The 19,825-nt window shown below is 43.0% G+C and overlaps 1 protein-coding gene across 3 annotated transcripts in view; it reads left to right on the top strand.

The window, feature by feature from the left end:
- The first annotated feature begins 1,340 nt into the window (after positions 1–1,340).
- Positions 1,341–19,825, top strand: part of Tmem62 (transmembrane protein 62) — a 52,438-nt gene continuing 33,953 nt past the window's right edge. The window contains exons 1-5 of one of the 3 annotated variants that reach the window (XM_045156527.1): positions 1,341–1,520; positions 1,755–1,866; positions 4,086–4,223; positions 10,489–10,534; positions 17,380–17,521. In XM_045156527.1, the coding sequence (XP_045012462.1) occupies positions 1,341–1,520; positions 1,755–1,866; positions 4,086–4,223; positions 10,489–10,534; positions 17,380–17,521 (618 nt within the window). Of the gene's footprint in view, positions 1,521–1,666; positions 1,867–4,085; positions 4,224–10,488; positions 10,535–17,379; positions 17,522–19,825 lie in introns of those variants that run through there. The other 2 variants (XM_045156528.1, XM_045156529.1) reach the window with 2 other exon arrangements.

Genomic DNA, 19,825 nt, shown 5'->3' with positions numbered 1-19,825 from the left:
TGTGGCAAATAACACATTCTTCTTATATTAAAGTACTTGTGGGGCTGGAGAGATGGCTTAGCGGTTAAGCGCTTGCCTGTGAAGCCTAAGGACCCCGGTTGGAGGCTCGGTTCCCCAGGTCCCACGTTAGCCAGATGCACAAGAGGGCGCACGCGTCTGGAGTTCGTTTGCAAAGGCTGGAAGCCCTGGCGTGCCCATTCTCTCTCTCTCCCTCTATCTGTCTTTCTCTCTGTGTCTGTCGCTGTCAAATAAATAAATAAAATTTTTTTTAAAAAAAAGTACTTGTGTATTTCTCTCTCATATATAAACTCCTAAGATACTTATGGTTCATTATACTTTCTGTTTTAGATCAGTGACTTGCATTTCGAAGACACTGAAAAAGAACTTAATGAACTGAAATTCGTACATATATGTGTGTGTACACACACTGATAGTATACCCCAAGGAAATAAAGGACTTTTTAAAAAATATATTTATTTATTTGTTTGTTTGTTTTTTCGAGGTAGGGTTTCGCTCTAGCCCAGGCTGACCTGGAATTCAGTACGTAGTCTCAGGGTAGCCTTGAATTCATGATGATCCTTCTACCTCTGCCTCCTACCTTTGTAGAGTGCTGGGAATAAAGGCATGTGCCACCACCCGGCGAGGAGTTTTATTTTTTTTTAAATTTTTTTAGTATGTTTGTATGAGAATGTTTATTTAGAATAAGCAACACATAATAAACACTTGGAACTAACGATAAGGGAGTGCTTCGATAAAGGCCAGGGCTAGAATCTAATTCTTCTCTTGTGTCCAGCCAATAGGAAGCATTCAAGTTATTAATTGAAGGGCATACTACACTGTCACTGTATCATGTACTCAGATACATTTAAAGTCAGAGGAAGGAAAAGTACGTTTCACAGAGTATGGGAAGCCGGTGCGGTCATGTGAATCCGAGGAGACTAGAGTGAGCCACCTGTCATGTTTGTCCAGCAATTAAGAGGCGTCCCCAATGCCTGCTCACTTTGATTCCCAGCACCCCCAAGCGCACAGGATGTCATTAGCCGTTTTACAGGGACGGGCAGCGCCGCTGAGGCCAGAGAAGACCGGAGCCGGCCGCAGCTCGGGCGCAGCTCCTGTCCTTCCCTCGGCAGCCATCCCAGGCATTGGCGTCTCGATTGTCTCTTCTTCCCCCTCAGATCGGAGAGCCGGCCGCGGCGGCAGGAGGGCTCTGCGGCGACAGCAGCGGGGCGGCCGCCGGGCCGCGCGACCATAGAGGCCGGAAGCGCAGGCAGAGCGGCGCGCGGCCGGGCGGGGGCGGTCGGGGCGCGCAGGGCTCCCGCCTCGGGGGGCCGGCCGGCACCATGGCGGTCGTGCTGGCCTTCAGGGTGGTCGCGGGTCTGGCGGCCGCGGCGCTGGCGGCCCTGCTTCTGGAGCACTACGGCCTGGCCGGCCCTCCGTCCCCGCTGCCCGAGCCCCGACGCCCGCGGAGGCCCCTGCCCGCGCCGGGCTCCGGAGCCGGCAACATTTTCTGGGGTCTGCAGGTGACGCGGCGGCCGGGAGGCGGGGGCCGGGGGAGGGGGGGGGTCCCCGCGGGGGGGCGTGGCTCGCGCCCGGGGCCGTGACCAGGGTCTTCCCGGGGGGCGAAGGGGGGGATTCCTTCATGCACTTCCTCTTTGCTGTTCCTTCCCCACTCCGCAGAGCTGCTGGGTCACCGCCGCCCCCGCGGGCTCTTCCTCACTCAGACGTCGTCTCTGTTCCACACTTGCTCTTGGCAGATATCCGACATTCACCTGAGCAGGTTTCGCGATCCCGGCAGAGCGGTCGACTTAGAGAAGTTCTGTTCAGAAACTGTTGACATCATTCAGCCAGCTCTCGTCTTAGCCACAGGTAGGGGGCTTGCCATGCTGCTAGCCAGTGCTTGTGGCTGTGCCCTTTGCCACCATTGGCCAGGCCACCGCAGCAGCTCCTCCCAGGCCTGCCCGGTGAAGTAGAGGCAATGAGACTTGGCCTGTGCCCGACAGACTTAAGGTGCAGGCTAAATGCTTTGCCATATGAAGGTGTTGTCAAAGCAGTATGGGGGCATGGGGATTCCTCCCCTTGTGGGGATCAGGCAGACCCCCACTGCTTCTCCAGACCTGACTAGTCATAATTCCAATTTCCAGTTTCTCCGGGGAATTCTTACCTGGTCTGCAGGTCTGACTCCTCCTCATCTCCTTCTACTCAGGAACTGTGGCCGGGGAGGGGGGCGCGGGGGGCTTTACAGTTTCGTTGGGCCACCTGGAAGAGGACCCTGCAATCATGTCAGGGGTGCGCGCTTCCCAGTTCCAGGGACCTTTGGCAGGCTGGGAGGCCCAAGAGCAGCAGTCCTTCCTGACCAACCTGGGTGGTAGAGGAGGACAATCTCGCTGGGGCCTCCGGAGGTGTTGTAGGAATTCTCTGGAAAGATCACTCCAAAGCCCGAATGAGTGAAAGTAGAGGAGTTTATTACCCAGGGGTGGGGGGCAAAAAGCGTGAGGTAGCCCTCCAAAGGAGCTTTGATCGTGAGCTGAGATTTTATTTCCATTTTATAGTTTCCACAGCCAAAGGGAGGGGTAAGTGAAACAAGATGTGGCAATTTGCCTAGCAATCATTTCTGTAGTCAGGCCACCCTAACAATGAACTCCATTTTACTTTGTTTTAGTCTAAACTATCTTTCTTTCTTATCATCCCTTTGGGCTTTCTCTGGACAGTTCCTTTTTGGGTTTTTTTTTTTTTTTCCCCCATCTGCTGACAGATAAGTTTTAGTTCTTTAATAATTAACCCTTACAGTAACTCAGTAAATCAGTTCAACTTTTTGCTGCTGCTGTTGCTGCTGCTGCTTCTTTTTCTCCTTCTTTTAACCACAGATGTACATGAAAATGTGTTGTCTGCTATATATATATATCCATTTCCCATGGTGGTGGTTGTGATTGTTCTGGATTTGAGAAGTAGGAAAAGCATTTTGATCAGAAATCAAAAGTTGTCCTTTGCTAACTTTCCATTTTCTTTATATATAAATTAATCTTGTATTTTTATTTGTTTGAGGCTTCAGGGCACTTTCTTTATTTTTCCTTCTTTTCTTTTCTTTTTTTTTTTTTTTCAAGGTAGCCCAGGCTGACCTGGAATTCACTATGTAGTCTCAGGGTGACCTTGAACTCATGGCGGTCCTCCTACCTCTGCCTCCCAAGGGCTGGGATTAAAGGAGTGCACCACCATGCCTGGCTTCTTTTTTTTTTTTTTGGTGGGGGGAGAGGTTTTTTTTTTTTTAAGATTTTATTTTTACTTATTAGAAACAGAGAAGGAGAGAGAGTGAGTGAGAATGGGCGTGCCAGGATCTTTAGCCACTGCAAAGGAACTTCAGACGCATGGGCCACCATGTACATCTGGCTTACGTGGGACCTGGAGAATCGAACTGGGGTCCTTATGCTTCACAGGCATGTGCCTTAACCGCTCAGCCATCTCTCTAGCCCTCTTTGGGGTATTTTGAGGTAGGGTCTCGCTGTAGCTTCGCTGACCCTGAATTCACTATGTGGTGTCAGGGTGGCCTTGAACTCACGGTGATCCTCTTACCTCTGCCTCCCAAGAGCTGGGATTAAAGGGATGCACCACTATGCCCAGCTGTAACTTTTTGTTTTGTTTTGTTTTTTTGAGGTAGGGTCTCACTCTAGCCCAGGCTGACCTGGAATTCATTCTGTATTCTCAGGGTGGCCTCAAACTCATGGCAGTCCTCCTACCTCTGCCTCCTGAGTGCTGGGATTAAAGGCGTGTGCCACCATGTCAGCTGTATTTATTTATATTTTTTTATTAAGTAGAAGCTTTGTATAGATACATCATATATTGGTACCATCATTTCCCTCCTCCCTGCCCACTCCACTGAACTCCCCCCCACTTGGGGAGTTTCCTGGTGTTCATCATGGAGTTGAGTTTGTGAGTTGTGAGAGCAGACGTCAGTCATTGTGGGAGGGGGAATGATTATGCTTATACATCTTGCATACTTTAAGAATTTTTATTCCTTCGCTGTGCATTTTTAAAATTGAGCTTCCTGGCGTTGATTTTGCACTGTGGTTCATGTCTATGTAAACCTACAGGAGACCTGACAGATGCCAAAACAAGGGAACAATTGGGGTCCAGACAACATGAGGTTGAATGGCAAACTTACCAGGGTGTTTTGAAGAAGACAAGGGTCATGGAGAAAACCAAGTGGCTGGATATCAGAGGAAATCATGGTAAGAGCCAAGATTCAGATATGACAAGTGTACATTATTTCCTTTTGGGAAACTAGATCCTATAATTTAGATTTTAAGATTATAAAATGAAGAATTATAATGCGAATGTAGATATATTGCAGGTCACAGCTCTGAAACATAGTGATTACATTTGGTTTTAAAACTTCAGATGCACCGGGTGTGTTGTAATCCCAGCACTCAGGAGGCAGAGGTAGGAGGATCACAATGAGTTCGAGGCCACCCTGAGACTACATAGTGAATTACAGGTCAGCCTGGGCTAGAGTGAGACCCTACCTCAAAACGACAACAACAACAAAACCCCACAAAAAAACACTTCCGATGCTAGCCTTTGAGAGAAAAGTTGATATTCTTTACATGGGAGAAATGCTTGCTTCTACCAACATTCTTGTGGACAAATGTTTTTCAGACGCCTACAGTGAAGTGAAGGAAGATAAACCCATTATCTTTATAAAGTTTAATTCCATTTTTGTGACATTCAGAATAATGAAAACAACTACAGGTTGTGGTTTGCAGGTGTCGTGATAGGAGGAGAGACATTACAAAGAGGCAGCAGAGCCAGGTGTGGTGGCACATGCCTTTAATCCCAGCACTTGTGAGGCAGAGGTAGGAGGATCGCCATGAGCACAAGGCCACCCTGAGACTCCAAAGTGAATTCCAGATCAGCCTGTGTTAGAGGGAAACCCTACCTTGAAGAAACAAAAACAAAATAAAAACAAGAAAACAAACCAGAGAAGCATCAGAATGGACTTTTTGAGAGAAGGGTGAATTGTTCTGTCTTTTGGCTATTATCTTGGATACATGACCACCTATTTGTCAAGACCTGCATAATATTGGGTCTCTCAATATTTTAATATGAATGGTGGAGGGCAGTAAGGGTATCAAAATAGAAAGGGACTGGTTGGATAGAAGCAGCAGCTCAATAAAAGAGGACAGAAGAAGATAAGGGGAGTATAACCCATACACAGTACGTATGTGTGAACATTGTCAATAAAAAAAAAATAATCAGCTGGGCGTGGTGACGCACACCTTTAATCCCAGCACTTTGCAGACAGAGGTAGGAGGATCACAGTGAGTTCGATGGCACCCTGAGAATACATAGTGGATTCCAGGTCAACCTGAACTAGAGTGAGACCCTACCTACAAAACAAAACAAAAAAATAAATAATGAGGCAAGTCTAAGTGTTCTGAGCACTGGTAGTTTCATGGTGATCACAGCTACCTGATGCTGATACAGAATTACATGGGGAAGAAAGCTTCTAAGCAAAACCAAATATGTGGCCTATTAAATGAGTAAGGAAAGGATCTGAGAAGTAGGAAAGAAGAAGAGGGGAGGGAGGACAGGAGTAGGTAGTGAGAGGGGACTATCATCATGACACGTTATATACATCTATGAAAATTATCAGTGAAAAGGTTAAAATTCTAGAGAACTTAGGCTTGGGATGTAGCTCAGTTGGTAGAGTGCTTGCCTACGATGCACAAGTCCCTGGGCTCCTTCCCTACCACTTCATGAACCAGGTTGGTGGTGCATACCTGTAATCCCCAGCACTTGCGAGGTGGAGGCAGAAGTATCAGAAATTCAAGGTAGGGATTGGGGAGATACAGCTGAACTGATAAAGTGTCTGGCTTGAAGACCTCAATTTGATCCCCATTATCCCTGCTGTAATGGTACATGCCAATAATCCCAGCACTGGGGAGTCAAAGATTTGCTGGCCAGCTAGTCTGGTCTAATTGATAAGCTGCAGGCCAGTGAGTGACCCTGTCTGAAAGGAGATGGACAGCCTTTCTGAGGATGACGCCATACCGAGGTTATCCTCTAGCCTCCATATGCCTGCCTGCTCACATATATGTACCCACACATACACACTTGCATACCACAAATACAAAAAATAATTCAAGGCCATTCTCAGCTACATTGGGTGGTCATAGTGATCCTGCCTGGAGTAGAAACCTTATCTCAAAAAGAAAGGAAGGGGAAAGAGGAAAATAGGAGGCGAGGAGAAAGATCCGTAGAACTGTATCTCACAAAGTATAAACTTTGCTGTATGAAAATTTAAAAAACAGGGATATGGATAATCCATTCTCCCCCAAGGCAGAATCTCACTCTAGCTCACACTGACCTGGAACTCACTCTGTAGTCCTAGGCTGGCCTCAGACTCATAGCATTCCTCCTACTTCTGCCTTCTGGCTACCCATCCTTCTCCCCACCCCCAAGTTAGGGTCTTGCTGTAGCTCAGGCTCACCTGGAATTCACTATGTACTCTTGAAAGACCCCCCAGAGGGTCACTCAAGTCTCGAGATAGCACGCACCCAAAGACACACAGGAGACCAGACTTGCTGCAAAAGCATGAGGCTTTATTCGGGAAACCAGAGCTCTGGGGTCGACACGTATCTCATGCAGGAGACAGAGGAGTCGACCCTGAGCCCTATTGGGTGTTTCTTTTTATAGGGTTTTTAGCAAGGAAGGGAAAGGGGAGGGGGTTTCACAAGGGTATTTGCCAAGCTTGTACAGTTATGTTTACATATCTTATTTGTGCATAACCAGAGTTTAAGTCCTTAGTCAGGCTGTCTTGGGAAACTGTTTTATTATTTTGGTTTTTCTCAAAATTGTATTTTTGTTTATCCTCTTCCCGGGACATAAAGTTTAGGTCGACCCGACCAACCCATATCTTGTGCCACCCGCAGCCTATCTTTTAGCCTATTTTTGATTTACTCCTTTCTGAATATACAGTTCAGGCTGTCCCCTACCTGTAGCAACCAGCTATTTCTTCACCAAGTTTACTTTAAAATTTTTCATCCTGCCTTTCACTCTCAGGGTGGCCCCAAACTCAGCGATCCTCTTACCTCTGCTTCCCCAGTGCTGGGTTTAAAGGCGTGCACCACCATGCCTGTCTTTCCATCCCTTTTTTATATGATTTTTTTTTTTTTTTTTTGAGGCAGGGTTTCACTCTAGCCCAGGCTGACCTGGAGTTCACTCTGTAGTCTCAGGGTGGCCTCAAACTCAAGGTGATCCTCCTACCTCTGCCTCCCGAGTGCTGAGATTAAGGGCATGAGCCACGATGTCCAACATGATCATTTTAAAAAATATTTTTATTTTTATTTATTTATTTGAGAGAGAAGGAAAGAATCAGAGAGAGAGAGAAAGAGAATAGGCGTGTCAGGGCCTTCAGCCACTGCCAATGAACTCCAGATGCATCCGTTACTTTACTCATCTGGCTTACATGAGTTCTGGGGAATCAAACTTGGGTCCTTTGGCTTTGCAGGCAAGTACCTTAACTGCTAAGCCATTTCCAGCCCTGTATGATCATTTTTGTATTAATTAAGGAAATGAACTCTTCTCTTGGTAGGTTTGTTTATTTTATAAAAGTTGACTTTCTCAATAGTTACATACTTAATTTGTCTGTTTTATTTGGTAAATCATTGCTGTTAAGTACTTATTTATATTTTTGAAAAAAACAAAAAAAACCCTTATTTTAGCCAGATATGGTATTGCACATCTTTAACCCAGCGCTTGGGAGGCAGAGGTAGGAAGATCACTGTGAGTTCTAGGACACCCTGAGACTACAGAGTGAATTCCAGGTCAGTATGAGCTGCAGTTGAGACCCTACCTCCAGAAAAAAAAAAAAAAAAAAGATGATAATTCTGCTTTTTACATAGCAATTGGTTTGGTTAAAAAGTTTTCTGTTTATAACTATTTTTTACAAAGCAGCTAGTAATTATAAATCAAATTAGAATTATTTGTCTTATGACTTTCTCTCATATATTCACATTTTTTCTAATTACTTTTTGTTTTGTTTTTTTCAAGGTAGGGTCTTGCTGTAGTGCAGGCTGACCTGGAATTAGTCTCAGGCTGGCCTCAAACTCATAGTGATTCTCCTACCTCAGCCTCCCAAGTACTGGGATTAAAGATGTAGACCACCATGCCTGGCCTTTTTCCTAATTTTAATCAGTTATGTGGGTCATTATTTTTTTGTAACACTTTTTTTAAAATAAAATTTTTAAATATATTTATTTATTTGAGAGAAAGAGGCAGAGAGAGAAAGAGAGAATGGGCACACCAGGGCCTCCAGCCACTGCAAACAAACTCCAGATGCATGCATCCCCTGTGTATCTGCCTAACATGGGTCCTGGAGAGTTGTACCAAGATTCTTTGGCTTTGCAGGCAAATGTCTTAACCACTAAGCCATCTCTCCAGCCCCGATAAACACTTAAAATCTTTCTCCTTTTTGTTTTAATTATTTACTTGAGAGTCAGAGGGAGAGAATGGGTGCACTAGCCATTGCAAATGAACTCCAGACGCATGCATCACCCCTTGCATCTTGCTTACGTGGGTCCTGGGAATGGAACCTGGGTCCTTAGGCTTTGCAGGCAAGCTCCTTAACCGCTGAGCCATCTCTCCAGCGCCTGATACACACTTTTTTTTTTTAATTTTTAAAATTTATTTAGTTATTTGATACAGAGAAAGGCAGAGAGAGAGAGAGAGAGAGAATGAGAATGGGTATGCCAGAGCACCAGATGCATGCGCCCCCTTGTGTATCTGGCTTATGTGGGTTCTGGAGAATCGAACCGGGATCGTTTGGTTTTAGAAGCAAGTGCCTTAACTGCTGAGCCATCTCTCCAGCCCCTGATAAACACTTAAAAAATTTTTTTATTTTTATTCATTTATTTGAGAGGGAAGGAGAGAGAAATACAGATAGATAGGGGGAGAGAGAGAGAGAGAGAGAATGAATGTGTGTGCTAGGTCTTCTAACCACTGCAAAGGAACTCCAGATGCATGCGCCACCTTGTCATCTGGCTGATGGGGATCCTGTGGAATGGAACCTAGGTCCTTTGGGTTTGTAGGCAAATACCTTAACTGCTAAGCAATCTCTCTAGTCCTGATAAACATTTTAAAAAATATTTTTATTTTTATTTATTTATTGATTTTAGAGAGAGACATTGAAAAAGGGGCAGATAGAGCTGGGCGTGGTAGTTCACGCCTTTAATCCCATCACTCGGGAGGCAGAGATAGGAGGATTGCTGTGAGTTTGAGGCCACCCTGAGACTCCATAGTGAATTCCAGGTCAGCCTGAGCTAGAGTGAGACCCTACCTCGAAAAACCAAAAAAAGTGGGGGCAGATAGAAAGAGAATGGGTGTGATAGGTTCTCTGGCTGCTGCAGACGAACTCCAGAGGCATGCACCCACCTTGTGCATCTGGCTTACATGGGTCCTGAGGAATCAAACCTAGGTCCTTTGGCTTTGCAGGCAGGTGCTTTAACTGCTAAGCCATCTCTGCAGCCCATGATAAATATTTCTAACTACTGCTAGTGGGTAGTCAAGTTATATGAGTTTTTTTTTTTTTTTTTTCTAGGTAGTGTTTCACTCTAGCCCAGGCTGATCTGGAATTCTCTGTGTCCTTGCAGGGTAGCCTTGAAGTCATGGTGATCCTCCTACCTCTGCCTCCCAAGTACTGGGATTAAACGTGTGCCCCACCATACCTGGCTAGTCAAGTTATATGAAATCATTGTATTTTTCAGACAAATGTTGTTTGATGCCCTTAGTTTAAACCTTTCCATTTATTAATCCCTAACTTTATGAATCTCTTTTAAGACTTAAGAAGAGAGGGACTTTGCCTATGAGATTAACGTAATCTTGTGTTTAGAAGCATTTGGCATATATGTATAGATCAGGCATGAATTCATTTCTTTCTGACTCTAGACTGCAGTGATTAAAACAGCAGCAACAAGACAGGTGTGGCACATGCAATCCCAGAATGAGGAAGACTGCAGTAGAATGAATGAGAGTTTAAGGCCAGCCTGGGCTTCCTAGCAAGTTACAATCCAGTTTTACAACAATTTCAAAATTACTAATTCTGAGCAAAATTAAAAGTACTTTTTTTTTTTTTTTTGTTTTTTTGTTTTTTTAGGTAGGCTGTTGCTCTAGCCCAGGCTGACCTGGAATTCACTATGTAGTAGTCTCAGGGTGGCCTCAAACTCATTGTGATGCTCCTATCTCTACCCCCTGAGTGCTGGGACTAAATGCATGGGCCATCATACCTGGCTTTAAAAAATACTTGTTCTCCAGTCAGTATACTAGGTGCATTGAAGTTTCCAGATAATCTGAGTTCTGTCAAGCTGCTGTTTTAAAAATTATCTAGTTGAATAATTCTCTATAATTTTGCTATAGAAAGAATTGTTAGCTTTAGTCATTAAATGCATTTTTCTTTTCTTTTTTTTGTTTAAATGAATGTTTACTTTTTTCTTTTAGATGTGTATAACATTCCAAGTCTGGAGAGTGTCAAGAATTATTACAGGTACCGAAATGAACAGAATACAGACCAAGTACAGTCTGTTACAATCAGAGTACAATTCATTTAATGAACAAACAAATGAAAACATTTTTTTTTAAAATTTTTATTTATTTATTTATTTGAGAGCGACAGACACAGAGAGAAAGACAGGTAGAGGGAGAGAGAGAGAATGGGCGCGCCAGGGCTTCCGGCCACTGCAAACGAACTCCAGATGCGTGCGCCCCCTTGTGCATCTGGCTAACGTGGGACCTGGGGAACCGAGCCTCCAACCGGGGTCCTTAGGCTTCACAGGCAAGCGCTTAACTGCTACACCATCTCTCCAGCCCTGAAAACATTTTTAAGAGATAAAATTTCTGTTATGTTATCTCTCGTAATGGAGTTTTCTTTTTTTTGTTTGTGACACCCAGTCCTTTTTGTTTGAACTTGCTCTAAATTTAATTCATTTTAGTATTTGGCTTTTTTTTCCTTTTCTTTCTTTCTTTTTATTTTTATTTATCTAATTTATCTATTTGCTAGCAGAGAGAGAGAAATAGACAAGAGACAGACCGAGAGAGGATGGGCATGGCATTGCCTCCAGCCACTGCAAACAAACTCCAGATGCATGTTCCCCTTGTGCATCTGGTTTACGTGGGTCCTGGGGAGTTGAACCTGGGTCCTTTGGCTTTGCAGGCAAATGCCTTAACCACTAAGCCATTTCTCCAGCCCATCTTTCTTTATTTTTAAAAATATATTATTTTTTTATTTATTTGAGAGAGAAACAGGCAGAGAGAAAAAGAGAGAGAGAGACTGAGAATGGGTGCTCCAGGACCTCTAGCCACTGTAAACAAACTCCAGACACATGCACCATCTTGTGAATCTGGTTTGCATGGGTTGTGGGGAACCAAACCTGGGTAATTTGGCTTTGCAGGCAAGTGCCTTAACTGCTAAGCCATCTCTCCAGCCCACTACTTGGCTTTTTTTTTTCCTATTCTTTTTTACATTGCCAACTTGCATAATTATAGACAATAACCCATGGTAATTCTCTCCCTCCCCCCACTTTCCCCTTTGAAACTCCATTCTCCATCATATCCCCTTCTGCTTTCAATTAGTCTCTCTCTTATTTTGATGTCATCATCTTTTCCTCCTATTATGATGGTCTTGTGTAGGTAATGTCAGGCACTGTGAGCTCATGGATATCCAGGACATTTTTTGTCTGGAAGAGCACATTGTAAGGAGTCCTACCCTTTGTTTGGCTCTTGCATTCTTTTTGCCACCTCTTCCTCAATGGACCCTGAGCCTTGGAAGGTGTGATGGAGATATTTCAGTGTTGAGCACTCCTCTGTCATAATTTTTCTCAGCACCATGGTGCCTTCTGAGTCATCCCAAGGTCACTGCCATCTGGAAAGAGAAGCTTCTCTAACCAAAAGTGAGAGTAGCATTAATATATTGGTATTAACATTAAGAGAAGTGCTTACCTGACAGTTTGGTGAACATAGCCAGATATCAGCATATGTTACACCCCCTAGGGCTCATGACTACCCCTGTTGTAGGTTTTCAGTATCAGGGATGTATTCCCTCCCATGGAGTGGTCCTCCAGTCCAATTAGAGAGCATTTGGTTTCCCCCATACCAGACATGCCACTATTACATCCATTGGTTCTTTGGGCCTGGCTGGTCAAATTTAAGGCTTGCAGTATCCACTGTTGAGTATCTCCACTGGTGATTTCTCTCTCATCCATTGAACTGCATGCAACATAGCTTTTTCCAGCTTTCTGTCATCTGGTTTACCTGGAGTAGCATTTCCAGTATTTGGCTTTTGAAACAAGATCTCAGTATAGGCCAGGCTGATCTTAAACTACTTATCATTTGCTTCAGCTTCCTCAGCCTCCCAAGTGCTGGGATTATATGTGTGTGCCATCATGCCTGTCTCTCTCCTTTCATTTTTTTTGTGTATGTTTTATGTTGGTCAGTGGTGATATCAATCTTCCACTCAGAGGTTCTCTCCTCTCTCTTCTCTTTTCATCTCCACTCCTTCACTCCCCTCCGCTCCTCCACCCCATCTTTTTTGTTGTTGTTGTTGTTTTATTTTGTTGTTTTTCAAGGTATGGTCCAGCTCTCACCCAGGCTGACCTGGCGTTCACTATGTTGTCTCAGGGTGGCCTCGAACATGGCAATCATGCTACCTCTGCTTCCAAAGTGCTGGGATTAAAGACGTGTGCCACCACTCCTTGCTCTCATCTTTTTCTCTTGTCATTGGTGCATAGTAGTGGTCATCCACATCACAGCTTGGAGGCAGGCTACTGAGGTGACTAGGTTTTCTGAATACTGAGATACTGAGTCTTTTAGCCTCTGAGGTGGCTGGAGGGCTCAGTGTTCACCTATTACTGCTTTATCCTTTCATATTAACATTTTCCTTATGTGTCATGAATGTGAAAAAGACTAGTAATCTCTGAATTAGGACTGATTATCTAGTTTCCATGTGTTGGGATTCTTCTTTTGGTTCCAGTTTCACTTTCAGCTCCAAGGTGTTCAGTAACTTTAATCTCTATTGTCATTTAATCAAGCAGCAAGTATTTTGCTGAGTTACATAATAATCAGAAGCATAGAAGAGCTAATGTTCACAAAAATTGGCCTTGTCTTTAAGAAATTAATATTCTAGGTAAAGGAGATCAGGTGTGTTTAGGGAGCAATTAGAAAAGAACATGAGTGAATACCTGATGAAATACTACATTATTTGGTTTTCATGACAATCACTGTAACAGATTAGAAGAGGCCTGGAGAGATGGGTTAAAGATACTTGCTTGTAAAGCCTGATGGTCCCGAGTTTGGTTCCCCAGTATGTGTGTAAAATCAGATGCACAAAGTGGTGCATACATAATGCCCTGATTTGGTCCTGAGCATCGCATGAATCAGGCATGTTGTTGTATAGGCCTGTCATCCCAGCACTTGGGAGGTGGACACAGGATCAGAAGTTCAAAGTCATCCTTGGCTATATAGTAAGCTTGAAGCCATCCTGGGATACATGAGACCCTATCTCAAAAGAACTTAATAAGGAACCAGCCATGGTGGCACATGCCTTTAGTCCTAGCACTTGGGTAGCAGAGGTAGGAGGATCACTATGAGTTCAAGGCTACAAAGAGAGTGTCAGGTCAGCCTGGGCTAGAGTGAGACCCTACCTGGATAAAAACTAACCAACCAAACAAAAAGTTAATAGGGACTGAGGAGATGGCTCTGCTGTTAAATGCACTTTCTTGCCAAGCCTGCAGCACTGGATTCGGTTCCCAGGTACCTACATAAAGCCAGATGCACAGTGTGGCATGTGTGTCTGGAGTTGGTTTGCAGTGGCAAGAGGTCCTGGTGTACCTGTTTCTCCCTCCCTCTCAAATAAATGCACACACACACACACACACACACACACACACACACACACACATATATATAAGCATATGTATTTTTTGGTTTTTCAAGGTAGGGTCTCACTCTCGCTCTGGTTGACCTGGAATTAACTCTGTATTCTCAGGGTGGCCTAGACTCACAGCAATCCTCCTACCTCTGCCCCCCAAATGCTGGGATTAAAGGCGTGCTCCGCCATGCCCAGCTTTATTTATTTATTTATTTATTTATTTATTTTGAGGGGGGCCGAGGTAGAGCTTTACTCTAGCCTAGGATGACCTGGAAATTACTATGTAATCTCAGGGTGACCTCATACTCATGGCTATCCTCCTACTTCTGCTTCTGAGTGCTGGGATTAAAGCTGTGCACCACCATGTCCAGCAATAAAAATATATTTAAAAAATATTTTATTAATTTATTTGAGAGAGATAGAGAGAGACAGATACAGAGAACGAGAATGGGTGCTCCAGGGCCTTCAGCTACTGCAAACGAACTCCAGACACATGTGCCACCTTGTGCAGCTGGTTTACATGGGATATAGGGAATCAAACCTGGGTCCTCAGGCTTCGCAGGCAAGTGCCTTAACTGCTAAGCTATCTCTCTAGCCCAATAAAAATACTTTTAAAAACAGTTAACATAGCCAGGCATGGTAGCGTAGGCCTTTAATTCCAGCACTAGGGAGACAGAGGTAGGAGGATTGCCATGAGTTCGAGGCCACCTTGAGACTACATACTGAATTCCAAGTCAGCCTGACCTAGAGTGAGATTCTACCTCAAAAAATCAGAAACAAACAAACAAACAAACAATTAACATATTTTCCCTCTGTATATGAGTAGTTGATTTGTTTGTTTATTTATTTTTGAGGTAGGGTCTCGTTCTCTAGCTTAGGCTGACCTGGAATTTACTGTGTAGTCTCAGGGTGGCCTTGAACTCATAGTGATCCACTTACCTCTGCCTCCCAAGTGCTGGGATTAAAGGCATGTGCCATAATGTCTGGCTAGTTGCTTTATTTATTTTTTAAAAATATGTTTTATTTATTTCAGGAAGAGAAAAAGAGGCAGAGGGAGGGAGAGAATGGGCACATCAGGGCCTCCAGCCACAGCAAACAAACTCCAGATGCATGAACCCTCTTCTGCATCTGGCTTACCTGCGTCTTGGAGAATTGAACTGGTATCCTTTGGCTTTGCAGGCAAACGCCTTAACTGCTAAGCCATCTCTCCAGCCCTAGTTGACTTATTTTTGATAGCTTTAAAAAAAAAATACTTTATTTATTTGTCGTTTTGTGGTAGGGTCTCTCGCTAGCCCAGGCTGACCTGGAATTCACTATGTAGTCTCAGGGTGACCTTCAACTCACAGACGATCTTCCTACCTCTGCTTCCCAAGTGCTGGGATTCAAGGCATGCACCACCAAGGCTTATTTATTTATTTGAGAGAGAAAGAGGCAAGTGGCGGGGGGTGGGTAGGCAATGGGTGCACCGGGGCCTCTAACCACTGCGAATGAACTCCAAATGCATGTGCCACCTTGTGAATCTGGCTCTATGTGTGTACTGGAAATCAAACCCAGGTTGCTAGGCATTGCAGGCAAGTGTCTTACAGGCTGAGCCTTCTCTCCAGCCCCTAATTTAATTTTTCTTTGAGGTAGGGTCTTGCTCTATCCCAGGCTGACCTCAAATTCACTATGTAGTCTCAGGGTGGTCTCAAACTCACAGTGATCCTCCCACCTCTCCCTCCTGAGTGCTGGGATTAAAGGTGTTCACCACCATGCCCTGCTCTGTATAACATATTTGATGGCTGATTTTGTTTTTAAGTATGGTTTCCTGCCAGTGCATTAAATTTTAGAGGTTTGTTTGTATTTCTCATATATGTACCTTAGCAAATCATAATATAAGATAGATAAAAGATACCAAATTTGGGCTGGAGAGATGGCTTAATGGTTAAGGTGCTTGCTTGCAAAGCCTAAGAATTTATGTTTAATCTCTAGGTCCCACATAGGCCAGATGTACAGTGATGCAAGCACGCTATGTTGCACATGCGGGTGCACGTGTCTGGAGTTCATTTGCAGCAGCTGAAGGCCCTGGCACACCCATTCTCTCTCTTTCTCTCTGTCTGTCTCTGAAATAGATAATAAAAAAAGCTTAAAAAAAAACCCCAAATTTTACCTTTAGTAAATTTTTTCTTTCTCATTCATTCAACAATTACCTAATGATTGCCACCTCTGTACTATCTTACATATTCTTCCTCCCTGCTCTTTCCCGCTACTTATGGACACCTGAACACAGTTTACACTTAACAGTAAGGACTTTGATTACTGGATATGGATTCTGTACATGCTATCAGTCTATGTTTAGGAATGAAAATCTTAAGCATTTCTAGACTAAAACTTTCCTTCTAGCTTGATGACTTCATCTTTGCAAGTCTTTCTTGTGACTCATGCTTCTATAGGTCTGTTTCTGTATCTCACTACACCAAGACTTGTAGACTTCCAATAGGTATTTAGTAAGCTCTCACTAATTTTTTTCCCCTTTTGTGGTGCTGGGCATCTTACCCAAGGCTTTGTACATGCTGTACAAGTGCTCTAGCACCGAGCAACATCACCAGACCTCACTGGATTTTATTTTTTATTTTATTTATTTATTTATTTTTAATTTAAATTTATTTATTTATTTATTTATTTATTTGAGAGCAACAGACACAGAAAGAAAGACAGAGAGAGAGAGAGAGAGAGAGAGAGAGAGAGAGAGAGAATGGGCGTGCCAGGGCTTCCAGCCTCTGCAAACAAACTCCAGATGCATGCGCCCCCTTGTGCATCTGGCTAATGTGGGACCTGGGGAACCGAGCCTCGAACTGGGGTCATTAGGCTTCACAGGCAAGCGCTTAACTGCTAAGCCATCTCTCCAGCCCCCTCACTGGATTTTTAAAAGACTGATTAGTAACATTTTCACTGGGTTCTTTGTGAATGTGTAGAAGACTACTTAAAATAGCCAGCGTTGCTTTACTTGGTGACCTTGTTCTGGGTTATTGATGAGTTAGTCTTTGGAGACAATGAGAGAAAAGTGATCTTGAATTGTTTTCTTCAGTGTACATCTATTTTTGTGCATTTTGCTGTCAGATTAGTAAATCTTTTCAAGGGGAAGTAAAATCTTGTGTGATAGCAGGGACAGAAATAAAATTCATATATATATATATATTTGCTTTTTGAACAATTAAAGACATTTTATTTCATAGGCAAAAGCAATGTTTTATCTAAAATAATTTTGACATAGGCTGGCCTGGGCTACATGAGACCTGTATTAAAAATGAGGCTGGAGAGATGGCTCAGCAGTTAAATACACCTGCTTGCAAAGCCTGAAGGCCCAAGTTTGATTGCCCAGTATCCACATAAAGCCAGATGCACAAAATGATGCATGTATCTAAAGCTCATTTGCAATTTTTTTTTTTTTTTTTAATGAGTGCACTAAAGCCTTCTTGTCTTTTTAGGAAATACTCTGCTGTGCGTAGGGACGGCTCTTTCCATTATGTGCACAGTACTCCCTTCGGCAACTATTCTTTCATCTCTGTGGACGCCACCCAAAAGCCAGGGCCCAAGAGACCTTTTAATTTCTTTGGAATTTTAGATGAGGTAGGATTTTAAAACATCTCACTTCCCTTTGTAGCTTACTTGTTCTTATTTTTTCATAGGTATATAAAGATCATTTAAAGTTTTTCTAGGTAATTTTAGGTCAAGGTTTTCTTATTAAGAAATGCTCAAGAAAAGTTTTACTGTGGTTGCAATATGGCTAGAACCTACTTAGCTACTTCAGCATGATTACTACTGTCTTTGTTCTTATCCTAATATCTATTTTGTATTTATTCAGTAAACATTTATTAAATATGTAGTAAGTGTACTATGTACTTTGCAAGCTGCAGAGCATACATCTTGACATACCATGTAGTATATTGTTAAATCCCCATAATTGTCAGTACTAATCAGTGATTTATATATATTTTTTCTTACAAGAGAAAGACAACTACTAGACTAGATAACTTTCTTTTAAAGTATTTTTTGGCAAGGCTAAGTGAAATCTGTTGCTGGATTACAACTATTTATAAGAACATATCTGAATCCAGGCATGGTGACACATGCCTTTAATCCCAGCACTAAGGAGGCAGAGGTAGGAGGATTATTGTGAGTTTGAGGCTATCCTGAGACTATATAGTGAATTCTAGGTCAGCATGGGCAAGACCCTATCTCCAAAGACCAAAAACAAAACAAAAACAAAGCATATCTGAGAACCTCTCATTTCTTAGTACAAAAAAATGCCAATATCTCAAGCCCCCCATTTAAAAAAAAAAAAGAAAGAAATAAATGTAATAAATAGTAGGATTTGCCAAGTACTGAAAGTGGTTCAGAGTAATATGAAGGCTCAAAAGATCAAGGGAGCAGAGTAAAGTTATATTTTGTTTCTTAGGTACCAGGTGCCTTCATCAGTTGATGAACTTAAATTCTAGTCCTCAGAATAGTGTTTTCAGTGAGATACTAGGCTGGGAATATGGCTCAGTAGTTAAAGGTACCTAATTGCAAAGCCTACCAGCACGAGTTCACTTCCCCAGCCACCCATACAAACCAGGACACAAAGTGATACATGCAGCTGGCATTTCTTTGCAATGGTAAGAGACCCTGAAATTATTTTTTGAAATCAACTTTATGAAGTATGATTTATATTTAGTAAGATACACACATTTGACGAGTTTTAAAAATATCTATACTGGCATAACAGTCACCACAGTCAAAACCTAGGACATCTGGCTGGCCATGGTGGCACATGCCTTTAATCCCAGCATTCAGGAGGCAGAGGTAGGAGGATCTCTGTGTGTTTGAGGCCAGCCTGAGACTACATAGTGAATTCCAGGTCAGCCTGTGCTAGAGCGAGACCCTACCTCAAAACAAACAAATGAAACTTAGGAATTTCTATTGCCCTACAAAGTTTCCATGTAGTCATGTAGTCTATCTTTACTCCTTATGGTATGAATGATTGATTTTCTATGAGTAGTTTTGTTTGCTCTAAAATTTTAGGTAAATAAGATTATACAGTATGTATATACTCTTGGATCTAGCTTCTATGCTTAGTGTGGTGTTTATGAGATGTGCTTGTGTACATTAATAGTTCTTTTATTGCCTGGTATTCTGTTGCATGGATATGTTATAGTTTGTTAATGGTTTGTAGTGCTGAACTATTATGACTAGGGCTAGGTTTGTCTGTGGACATATGTACATTCTTTAGAAATTTGGCTTTTATGTTCTTTATTTAAAATTTTATTTATGAGAGAGAGAGCGAGAGAATGAGAATGGGCATGCCAGGGCATTCAGCTGCTGCCAGCAAACTCTAGACACATGCGTCACCTTGTGTATCTGGCTTACATGGGTCCTAGGGAATCAAACCTGGCTCCTTAGGCTTTGTAGGCAAGCACCTTATCTGTTTAGCCATCCTTCCAGCCTTTTTTTTTTTTTTTTTTTTTTTGGTTTTTCGAGGTAGGGTCTCACTCTAGCCCAGGCTATCCTGGAATTCACTATGTAGTCTCAGGGTGGCCTCGAACTCACAGAGATCCTCCTACCTCTGCCTCCCAAGTGCTGGGATTAAAGGCATGCGCCACCACGCCTGGCCCCTTCCAGCCTTTTAATGTTTTTTTTTGTTGTTGTTGTTGTTTTGTTTTGTTTTTTGGTTTTTGAGATAGGGTCTCACTGTAGCTCAGGCTGACCTGGAATTCACTATGTAGTCTCAGGGTAGCCTTGAACTCACAGCCATCCTCCTACCTCTGCCTCCCTAATGTTCTTTTTATTTATTGCTGTGTGGTATACAAGACTAAAATATTAATTGTAACTTATTTCTCAGTTTCTTTTTTTTACAGCCCCTATTTATTTATTTTAAGATTTATTTATTTATTA

This window comes from Jaculus jaculus, chromosome 8 (genome assembly GCF_020740685.1).
Source record: "Jaculus jaculus isolate mJacJac1 chromosome 8, mJacJac1.mat.Y.cur, whole genome shotgun sequence".
Lineage (NCBI taxonomy): Eukaryota > Metazoa > Chordata > Mammalia > Rodentia > Dipodidae > Jaculus > Jaculus jaculus.
This window is presented reverse-complemented; position numbering and strand designations above follow the sequence as displayed.